This window comes from Pagrus major, chromosome 11 (assembly GCF_040436345.1).
Source record: "Pagrus major chromosome 11, Pma_NU_1.0".
Lineage (NCBI taxonomy): Eukaryota > Metazoa > Chordata > Actinopteri > Spariformes > Sparidae > Pagrus > Pagrus major.
Genome location: NC_133225.1, coordinates 27,979,486 through 27,991,804, shown reverse-complemented (window position 1 = coordinate 27,991,804; position 12,319 = coordinate 27,979,486). Strand labels below are relative to the sequence as shown.

At 38.6% G+C, this 12,319-nt stretch overlaps 1 protein-coding gene across 1 annotated transcript; it reads left to right on the top strand.

Moving 5' to 3' along the window:
- The first annotated feature begins 993 nt into the window (after nt 1–993).
- Nucleotides 994–9,422, top strand: LOC141004305 (fibronectin type III domain-containing protein 7-like). Its single transcript, XM_073475736.1, has 13 exons — nt 994–1,047; nt 1,246–1,261; nt 1,440–1,703; nt 2,240–2,500; nt 3,817–4,080; nt 5,532–5,795; nt 6,502–6,756; nt 6,852–7,109; nt 7,738–7,992; nt 8,212–8,466; nt 8,580–8,840; nt 9,167–9,196; nt 9,391–9,422. Exons 1-13 carry the CDS (start codon nt 994–996, stop codon nt 9,420–9,422), a joined length of 2,469 nt encoding a protein of 822 aa, XP_073331837.1.
- Nucleotides 9,423–12,319: the final 2,897 nt, after the last annotated feature.

Genomic DNA, 12,319 nt, shown 5'->3' with positions numbered 1-12,319 from the left:
ACATTGGTCTACCAACCTATTTAAGATGGTCTCCTCTGAAGATAACCTGATGAAGGTCTTTGTACCAAAACGCAGTTATTAAAATTCATTCTTGATTGTGAGTGAGGTGAACAGTGTGCGGGAGTTTTGGCCCTAACAGCAATTGAATTAAAATATATAGACTCATTATGATAATCCAAAAAAAAAAGTTGAATTCTAGATCTGATCATCATGAAGTACCAAGTAATATTTTAACATCATGATATCTTTACTTTTACCCAGGTATTTTTTTTTTTTTACCTGCTATCTATATACATTTCAATTTAAAGGGGCACTATGTATATTTCAGGGAAGAAATTCAAACTCAGAATTTTAATATTTACAATATTGATGAGGTAATAATTAAAAACTCTTTTCCATAACTGAATAAATAAGCTGTTCTCAGAGGAAAATAAGGTCCCCAGAACACTGTTTGAAGCTAGAAAGGTGGCAGGGTCCGCCAAATATATATACAAAGTAAAACGGTATGAAATTGTGTTGTCCTTTAAGGTCACTTTGTTTATTCAATTAATTCAGTCTATTTCTCTTCTAGTTAAAATTTCTCCCCCAAAACTACATAGTGCTCCTTAAATCTGTTTTCATTTCCTGGCAGAAACACTGTATGCTTCTACATTGAAAATGTATTCATACCTTTCACACCTCAAAGTAAATACTAGAGAATCAAATTCCCCATGCCACATTTAGTGGTATCCTAACTACTTCATTGGATATAGAATATCATGCCTGCTACAATGGTGTTTCCTCTCATGCTACCCAACCTGCATCTGCCCCAAGGTGCATCTCTCTGCTTCCCTGTCACTGGACGTTTGTCTCCAGTGGGAGGGACCAGCTGGAGGTATTTCAACCAGCACAGTCACCAGTTATGCTAAAGAAAAAGTGAAAAAGTCGAGAGTGAAGTGTTTTTACAAGTATAAGAGTAGCTGTGTGAGAAACGCTGAGAGAAGTTTTTGAAGAATGGGTGCTATGAAGTGGTTGGTGATTTCTGTCTTGATGGGAATATGCTCTCAGGTATAGTAATCAAATAATATATGTATCTATTATAATTATAATAATATTTTGATTTCAGGCACAAACATTTTAAGAAACACGAATAGCACAATGCAATGGAAAACCAGCCTTTAAAGTAGATATCTAGTTAGTAGTGACTAGGATTTGATATAATTACATAAACTATTGTTAATAATATTTTCTCATCTAAATTTTCAGGCTGCAGTCGCCACAGGTACTGTATGTTCTTGTTTATCATAAATTCACTTTAGATGTTTATATCATTGTCATACATGTGAATGAAGGGACACGAAACCTTGTTTATATTATATATTAATATATAAAACAATCCATGTATCAGGCTGACAAACAAGTGCTACAATGATCTCCACTTCTGTCATCTCCCCCATCAGGAGGTATCGAAGTAACCGTATTTTCAGCATCATCCAAAACCATGATACTCAGGTGGACCAGGGTCTCCGGAGCCAGCTCGTACAAAATTACAGTCGCCCCCGCAAGCTCACCAAACAACCACATTACTTATGTCACATTTGGTCCAAACACGGTGTTGGGCTCCGTCAACTCTCTGTCCCCGAACATCGTGTATAAATTCACAGTTGAAGCTCTGGACAATTCCCAAGTAGCACTGAGCACCGCAGTTTTGGATGCACCCACAGGTGAGACACACTTCTGTCTATACCTGTACTGTTTGAGCTCTTAATGACACAATATTCTAGTGATTCATTGCTGTTTAATATTTTTTTTTCAAAAACTAGCTGTGTTTTACTATATATTCTGTTGCTGTATGTGTTTTTTTGAAAATACCATTAAGAAATTTATGTAGTACGGTTTTATGCTGCATATTCAGGCACATCAGTTCATTGTAGTTTGAAGAAATAAAAAGTGGATCCAAAATTTGGTACTGTTGTCCCCCTTAATTGCGATGAAAATATCTGAAGAGGATTTTTTTCCCCCTGTTTTTCTCAAGCTTTTCCAGGAAGGTGGAGACAAATTAAGATTTTGTTTCTCCTTACTTAATTGCTAAAATTTCTTTTAGGTAAATAGGTGGATTCCACAGCCAACTATAGCTGAGAAGGGGGAGCTCATCCTTTGCATCTAACAACCAAAATCTTTCCATTTCCTACATGAAATGTTAAAATATGTGTCCTTTTCTTGGCTGTCTCTGATCCTGAACTGATTGTGACTATTTTAGCCCCTGAGATGATGGATCCCATCCAGACAGTGAAGCCGAAGGACAGCACGACTTTCATTGTGGAGTTCAACTTGCAGACTGCGGCGACTAGCTACATTGTACGAGTCGAGAACGCCAATGGCTTCTTCAGAGAAGACACCGTGTCCTCCTCCCCCACTGAGATTAAGTCCCTCACACCATACACCGAGTACACGCTCAGCGTCATGGCTGTGAACAGCGGGGGCCGCAGCCAGCCGTCTTCTCCTGTGATGGCAACGACAGGTACTGTTGTTTCTCACATTGTCTTTAATTGTGTGCAGAATGTTAGATTTTTCTCATCCGCAGCTGGGAAACCAATCCTCATTATGAATTCAGTGGAAAAATAACACTCAAGGGCTGGTTTATGAGTCACACATTCACTGAGGAACACTGAGTACTCTTCTCATCAGTCCCTATGCCCTGCAGAAGTCACTCGATCTGCCTCATTGTCCCACAGCACAGAGACTACATACAGTGAATGCACACATCATCTTCAGTGAAGTCTGGTGTCAGTGTTGGTGCAAATCCAGGTTTGTCTTACCCCATAAATGCATCTGTACCCCTCAGGACCCATCCTACATGGGTGGTAACTCTACCAGACCATTCTATGTCAAACACAATGAGTTGACCTCATCTTGAGAACATAGCTGTCACCCTTTACCTTCACTCCCTTCCCAAGGGGGAGGAATATGATCCACATGAGCCTAAAAAAACATGGAACAAGCGGTTTCACCATTTTTTGTTTACAGTTTGCCATTATTCATCTCTTTTTTGGTTTAACTTTACAAAAGTAGGCTACTTATATGGTGACCCTGAGGGTCAAAACACATTTCAGAAAACAAAATGTTTTGGGTTTTGACCCTCAGGGCCACCGTATACTTAATGTTAGACTACAATTAAGTATAAAATTAATAATTTTATTAATATTTTCTAACATGTTCAAAATATTAAAAAACACATTTTGGTCAAATTTTAAATTACTGATGCATCTGCGACTAATGAAAATGGATAAGTAAATTCAAACTCAGACATATTTATTTTTTTCCATAACTGATAAATAAGCTGTTCTCAGAGGAAAATAAGGTCCTAGAACACTGTTTGAAGCTAGAAATTTGGCAGGTCCGCCACATATAAACAAAGTAAAACAGTATGAAATTGTGTTGTCCTTTAAGCTCAGTTTGTTTATTCATTTATATCATCATGAAAACATAGAGTTTGTTCATTTAGTTTGTTTAGGCATAAAAACAAAAACTACAGAGTGCTCCTTTAAAGACATGTGGCTTGATTTACAGTGAAACTTGCTCTGATAGACTTGACTTGGACCAAAAGACTACTACTGAATGCACTGCCACTAACCACTAAAGTGACATTGTATCTGTGTTTGTTTGTATTTCACTGGGCTTCAGTGGCAGATAATCTTGGATGGAACTAAAAACCACTACCACAGATTCTTTATTTTATGGATTAACTGTGCTTCTTCTTGGCTTGTAAACAGTGTTAAAGTGCATTCTCCAGCCCTCAAAACATTCCAAACATGTAAAACTTATTCTCCTCCACAGTTTTGCCTCCTCCTCAGTTCTCCGCCACCTCCTCCCCCAGCAATGACAGCATCAGTGTATCCTGGGATCCTGTTGCTTACGCTGTGCAGTACACCCTGTCTTTATACAAGCTGGGCTCAAACACCACCGTGAAGCACAACACCACCAACACCAATTTAACCATCACTGGCCTGGATGCTGGCTCGCTCTACAACATCAAGAGTTATGCCTGGGACCCTGAGGGACGAAAGGGAGATCGCAGTTTGTTCATCAACCAGACGACACGTAAGGAGACACTGAGACACCTCTCTGTTTTTATTCTCTCTGAACTTCTGTGAACACTAAATCTCAGTTATTAGTACATGTACACTTTTATAATAATATGTATAAATCTCATACATGAAGAGATACAATAAAATAGGTAATTAGGTCTTAACATTTTGCAAGAACTCTCACAGCTACATATCAGAGAACTGTTTATTGGGTTTTCACTTCCAAAATCTTAACCTTTACTCGTCCATCTTCACTGCAACTCTTGATAAGAAACTGGACCAGTAAGTTATTTCATGCTGCAAATTTCAAGGTGAGAGCAGCTAGAGGTGGAAGACTGCAGTTTATGTGCAGGAACACTTTATCAGAAAATATATATAATATATAATATCTGGAAAGTCCCAAACTATTATTTATAAGCCTAAATAGAAAAAAAGCTTAACCTTGACCTCCTGTCAGTAAATACTATGAGGCATCAAAGCCACCAACACAAAGTGAAATCATATATTTGATAAGGGAAAGGAAAAGTTGAACTGAAAATGACTGAAAGTGTTTAAACCTTTCACTTCAGTAACGTAGAAACTCTGAGATGTTCTGCATTTGAAGTCAGAGCCTGCCCAATACTGGAATTTTGTGGGCAATGCTGATACCGATACTGGGAAGTTAAAGAGTTTCAATATTAATTGATTGGCTGATATTTATATACACACAGAATATATTAGATTAGATTAGATTAGATTCAACTTTATTGTCATTGAGCACAGTACAAGTACAGAGACAACGAAATGCAGTCCATACATATATACATAAGAAACATTTTGCAATGATCCCTCACATGTTGTTATTAAGTACTTGTGAAAAAGATAAGTACATAATGGATGGTTTATATTTTTTTTTGTCCAAAATGGCATTGTGGCACTGAAATAGTAAACTTCACTGGGAATGTCATACTCATAACCTACCCTAAGCATCTTGCGTTCATCGAATAACTTTGGTGACTTCTAGAGGTAGTATCAAAGTAGACACATCAGACCATTAAGTATGAATTGGATGATAGCCAAGGCTGTCTGAATTTTTCTACAAAGACATGTACCATCAGAGCAACAACATACATAGGGACTTGATGTTAAAATAAATATTAGCAGTAAAACACACCTTTAAAACATATAAACAGTATTTCAATGTTGCTACATTTAGTGTTTTATGAGAGGTAGAAATACATAATTTTTTATCAACTTATTGTCTATAACATCTCTTAAAAAATAACAAAAATATAACCATCTGATAAATACAGTGTAGTTGAAAGCACATTATTCTGCAGAAATGCAGAAGAGAAGAAAAGTTCTAAAGATATTTTATAAGAAACAAACATTAATATGCTATTTGAACAGTCCTAATGGGTGTGTATCTGTTTTAATGTACACTTTGATGTATCTTTATGTGTTTTTTTCTTGGTGTTTTAACAGGACCTCCAACACCATCTTCTGTCAGTGTCTCTATGGTGATGAATAACAATGTGGCCGGACTCTCTGTGTCCTGGGAACTCGATCAGACGGTCTATGGATCTGTCTATTACCATGTGATGAGTGACCAAAACCTCACGTGTAACTCAACATCCAGCTCCTGCACCTTGTCACCGGTCGGCTGTGGAGAGGCTCACATGGTCCAGGTCACAGCGTCCAACGAGGCCGGGCCCAGTTACCCATCGAGCCCCGTGGTGTTTGTTACCTGTGAGTAGTAGAGATTTGATTTGATTTGAGATTTTATACCAAGCAGTTTATCCGCTAATATTGTTTGTTTGTTGTTTTATTAATCTATTTATTCCTGGTACTGATTTTGACTTTAATTTAAACACAGATATAAGTGGAAAATTATGGTTCCCTTTGTCATCTTTTTCGTACACTAATAAAGATAGTTTGGTAACACTTTAACAATAAGCTTCACAAAAATGGAAGTAGTTACTGAGGAGCGAGTAATGAATGAACCAGGGACAACTTAATAGTTAATGAATCCTTAATGAGTAATTCCTGAATAACTGTGATTTGAGGACTATATTGTAGATAATGTTGATTTACTAGAGAACAGACTGGGAGATACCATATTAATGAATATACGTATATGTATATATATAAGTTACTGTTTTTGTTTTTTGTGTACTTTCAAGTAAAGTGAAACATAATACTGAGTAGTAACCACTAGGAAAAAGAGTAACTAATGATTAAGTACTACATAGTCCTGAAATCACAGTTATTCAGGAATTACTCATTAATAATTCATGAAGTATGAAGTCGTTCCTGATTCATCACATCTTTGTGTACCTTATCGTAGTGTTGTAAACATGAAGTATTATCACATCCAAGTACTACACACTGCAGCATCACATCAGTGGTATCATCAGTAAATGAGTGTGACTAATCTCCCTCCATGTCCTGTAAGACCCCTGCCCGCCACAGTCTTTGGCTCTCGTGGAGTCTCCAGAAGGAAACTGCACGCTGACGTGGGACACAGTGCCTCATGCTGACAGCTACTCAGCTTTCATCAAGAGAGGTGACGGCAGCGAGGAAATGTGCAACACCACCAGCAACAATTGCACCTACCACTGCGAGTGTGGCTACACATACCTGATGTATGTTTATGCCTTCAACCAGGCTGGCAGCAGTCCTCAAGGACAGGTTCTCAACCATACCACCTGTGAGTAGCAGCTCAGGTGACATGTTATAAGAGTCTTGATGAGTCTCATTTCTGACCATTATAATGTTTACCTGTGTTTCACCTGTGTGTTTCAGTGCCCTGTTGTCCAGAGGGTGTGTCCGTCTCCTTGGTGAGCACTGACACTCTGGAGATCCAGTGGACGGCCTCTCGGGGGGCGGAGCTGTACGAGACTCGGGCTGCGGATGGTGCACAGGTCATCCTGTGTAACGACACGGCACCGGTGTGCGCCCTCTCTGACCTCAACTGTGACAGTCCCTACAGCGTGGTGGTGATACCCTGCAATGATATCAGTGGATGCAACCGTGCCTGCAGAGCTCACACCAAAGACACAGGTAATAATCTTACTCCTTTTCATATACACAGTAGGTATTTTGTTCATTTTTAACTGATGGGATGGCCCTTACTAACCATGTGAAGTGGCTTGGTCTCAGGTTGTATTTTCAGTAGCACAGATGCTGCTGAATAATCATGGAAATATGACAGGATTATTTTAGGAATAGTACAGACAAAAGTAGTATGCCTCTATGATCCTCTTGATCAATCAATCAATCAATCAATCAATCAATCAATCAATCAGTCAGCCAATCTAACTTTCTTGGTATAGCACTTTTCATACAACTAAAGTAACATCAATCTGTTCCTTATTTGTTTGGTCACTTCTTGAAACAAAACACATTCTCATAACTCTTATTTTATTTGATTGTTCTAAATATTTGATATTGTTCTATTTAACCTATGTTATTCTTCCTCATACTTAGCTCTTTTGCTTCATGTTCTATGACATTTAAAGTGTTTTATTTTGTCCTGTGAACCACTTTGTAACTTTGTTTTGAAAAGTGGCACATAAATAAAGTTTATTTATATTATTAAAATTTCCACCTTGAAAATGTACTGTAAGTAGGACCCTCAAAGGGTATGGACACACTCAGCTTAGTTCTCTCTTTCCTTCGTTCCTACCAGCTCCCTGCATGCCGACGAATCTGATGCTGAATCCAAAGAACTCCTCCTGCGTCAGTGTCAGCTGGACAGCAAACAACAGGGCTGCAACTTATACTGTGAGTGCGACAGGAGATGGCGGTGAACACAACTGCACCACCAGTGGAAACACCTGTGACATCACTGACCTTCCCTGTGGCTCCACCTATGAGGTCAGTGTCACAGCAACGAGTGCCGCAGGCCAGAGTTTACCCAGCTTCAGTGACTCTCTGGAAACAGGTGAGCAGTCGAAGGTTTGGATGGATCCATTCAATTAGAAATGTACAGACGGATGACGAGTTAAAGGAAACAACAATTTAAATGTTCTTTGACAGAAGTCTGTGTAACTACTACACCATTCCTCGAAAAGATGTGTAACACTAAGGTCCAAAATCTCTAACAAGCAGTGGTAGAGGTATTCAGACATGAAAAAATACTGTATATCCTCTTCTTTTCCAGAGCCCTGCTGCCCGGTGAGTCTAAGAGTGGACCAGGTGACTCAGGCGATGACCAACGTCTCATGGTCTCATGCCAAAGGAGCCCATTCGTTCATCACTTCTCTGACATCATCACGTGGTCACGCCCGTTGCCACACCAAGGACTCCCACTGCCTCATGGGATGCATCACCTGTGGGACCAACTACACTGTCACCATGGAGGCGTTCAGCCACAGCGGACGAAGGTCCAACTGCACCTATCAGGGCTTCTCGTCTAGTGAGTAGGGGTGTAAATGCAGCTTCAGAGACCATTTAAAACACACAAACTAATATTATTACTATTCTAATATTATGCTAATTTACATTTATGTAAATCTTTCTCTCTCGTAGGTGCGTGCTGTCCATCAGGTGTCCGGCTCTACAGGTTGCACAGTAACTCTTTGAGGGTGTACTGGCGCGGAGCTGGCAGCAGCCACAGCTACATCACAGAGATGGTGGCCAGCAGCAACAACTACACCTGCACTGCATCTCCTGGGGAGAACAGCTGTGACGTCAGCAACGTCCAGTGTGGAGACGTCTATAATGTAATGGTGGCTCCGCTCACACCAGAGGGCAGCAAAGTCCTGTTCTGCCCGCAGAGACTGTACTCAGGTATGACAGTGGACTCTCACACTGATGTCTGGTGATGGATAATGTTCACATTTGTTTTGTTGTTGAAGCAAAGTTTTTTTTTACAACTTTGTTTAGTTTTCATGATATTTAAAAGTTAATTTTCAGCATTAACAAAGTCTATAGCTTCACAACTATTTCAGTCATTTTCTAAACTTGTGTAAAGGATTTTCTTTTAACTTCATTTGAACAAAAAAAGCAAAGGAGTAAAGAAAATTTTAGCATAAAAGTACAATTCAGCTGAAACATTACAACATTATTGTGGTGCAGTAACTGAATTTGACCTTCTTTTGTTTCTTCTCTCACAGTCACTTGTGCAGGAAACGAAGTTGGCACAGGTGAGCACGTTTCCATTCTGAGCTTTTAATCTGCATAAATATTTAAAAGCTTACTTGACGTTAAAATCACTCAAACCACTGTTTGCTCACGCTTATTGTATGAGATTTATAGGTAAACCGTTTTTGAAAAACCAAACCAAACTTTTTAAATATATAATCTTTTGCTAATATCACTTCAACCTGCTTTTCTCCAGTGATTTTCAGAGGGAAGAGGAGTGTGGACTAGCATATGGTAAGTCAATATTCAGTAATTGTAAAGTGATGTATTGCATCCTTGTGCTGATGTTTATATTTACTTTTGCTTAATATATTTGTTCATTTCATCTTGAAAAACAGACAAAAGTTAATATAAAATAAGAAAACAACATCACAGGCAAGACATAATATATTTAAATAGAAATTAAGTTTAAATAGGTTCCTTTCTTCAGACATATTAATTCCATCTGTTACACAAGTTCAGGCACATACTGTATGTTTGTTTTGACAATGAAACAGTTTCTACCGTCTTCTTCCTTGTTTTAAAGGGTAACTACCATTTTGACATATTAGAGTGTGTTTACAGGTCTTGAGGAGTCGGGTGGTACTACTGTATAGATATAAAAGAAAACTGTCCATAATGAGCCCATCAGTGTCATAGGCTAAACCAGTGGACTGCCTGGTGCCTACATCACCCACAATGCAACTTAGCCACTTAGTGATATCGCTTGAGGCAATTTATCGATTACATGCACCTTCCTCACCAAGACCTGTAAACACACTTTGATGTGTAGAATTGATTGGGGTTACATATTGATGTCTCCCTCTGTTGGCCACAATGAGACACTACTTTTATTTTAGACCGAATGTTTCACATATAATTTCTCTCACTGACTCCTGACAACTCAATATGATTGAAGCTTTGATATTTTTGCCTTTGCAGCCTCCTCTCCACAGATATGACAAACACTTCCATCCTCTTCATCTTCCCCTTCCTCCTGCCCTACTGGAATGAAGCCACGCTCAAAGCTAAATAGAAGAGCAACTATAAACCAGAAATAAACATGTCATGATACATAGCTAATAACATGATGAGTAATGAGAAATTAATGAAAAATGAGATGTTGTTCGGTGTTGTTAACCTGCCTCTAAATGAAGTTTGTGTGTCATGGTCGAGCAAACTATCACTGTGCCCTCATCAATCAGATCAAGCACTTAAATATGGCGAGAACATGGCAGGCGAACAACAAGTGTACATTTTGTGTGTGGTATGGATTCAGTAAATATTATGAAGTGATGATGATAATGATGAAACATTTGATCTATGAACAACCAAAACTAAACTTAAATGCTGTCCTGAGACAGTTGTGACAGTCTAATTTGGATAATTGCAAATTGTATTTTCTCCCTGAGGTGTTACGTTGAAAAACTCCAAATAAAGTATCTGACTGACAAAAATTCAATTAGCAAAACAGTAACTGTGCCCCAACAGATAATTTAAACAATCAATGGAACTTGTTGCCCCCTTTCATTATGAGAATTATTAATTGGAGAGTTGACCAAATTAAAATATTATTTGTAGCTCTGACCCCAAGTATGAAGCCTCCTGATGGTGAGTGACAATCTCTGTGTCTCATCATGTGTCAGCCTGTAGCCCACAGTGTCTACAGTGTGCTGCTGCTCGTTCACAGGATGTTTGGAATATGTGTCACTGTGGTTGTGAAAACCAGATGCATATTTCAGTTAATAAAAAATTCCCAGCATCATTTTTGTGTTTTGTGGTTTGTTTTGCATGTAGACACAAAATAAAAACACAGAAACCAAGACTTAAGTTTAGTCATAATTCAGTCTGACTGACACTTCAATTAAGCCAATCAACCAATAACCAACGCTAGCTCTGGATATAAATAATCCCTTAAGAGATGGATATACAGTAGATGGATCAATTTTAGGTCATAAACAGATGGGATGGGACGAGAAGAGTTGAGAACTCAATAAAGATATTAAACACGTCATTTTGCCTGATATTAAATCCCAGTGCATATCAAAGGGCACTGTGCAGTGGTTAGCAATGTCGCCTCAACAGGGGTAGAGGTAATTAATGACATCTGCTCAAATTACTGCAATTAAATCACTTTTTGGGGGCACTTGTGCTTTTATAAATATTTTTCTGTTTTTGCATACTTAAGTGCTGAGTACAATTTGAATTGAAATCCAAACCTTTGATCTGTGTTTTTGTAGCCAATCAGGCTATGCTATCACAGATGGAAACCCTGACATACAGACAAAAACCACAAAACTGCGCAGCTGGCCCAGGTTTGGAGAGGTGACCATGACCACTGAGCAGAACAGTGCTGAAGTTTAGAACATAAACCCCTTTGACTGAACCCCTGATATTGATAACGCATTAATCATTGACGGTTAAAAAGTAACTAATGCTCTGAGTAGCGTTTGAGAAGAATACCATGAACTTTGACTTAAGTATTATTTTAATACTAGTTGTATTTGTACTTGAGTAATATTTCAGCAATGTAACTGTGTGGGTTTTCCTGCAGGTCCAGACATTAAAAGACATGCAGGTAAGGTTAACTGATGACTCTCAATGTCCCTTAGGTGTGAATATTTGGGCTCCGACTCCTGTAACCATCTGAAGGTTAAACTGTTAGAGTCAATGAAACAAATGAAAGATGTGGGATTACTCTCATCTGGTGACAACAACCAGTATACAGATGAAGGTCATCAGCATGCTGGTTGACCTTTACATTGTGCCTCCAAATGAATTAACCCCATAGTGAGTATACACACATTAATTTTCAGACCTTACAATGACAATTAAGCTGTTTTAAATGTTTAGTATTTAGAGACTAGAGAAAAGAAATATCAATAAAATGACTTTTATTTAATCTTCATAAAATAAATAAAAACATCTGGAAACCTGGTGTGTTTGATTTTACAATGCTATGAACTGTGGGTAATTCCCTCAGGCAAAGTCAGCAGAAATACACACTTATTTGTCTCACAAAATGTCTGCAAAGAGAGACCCTCCTGTACTTTACAATATGACAGTGAGACAGCCCAAGACCCTTGCGGACTTACAGGGAACACCCCTCAAAGTCTGTGAGCGTGGACACTGGGATTGGGCCCTAA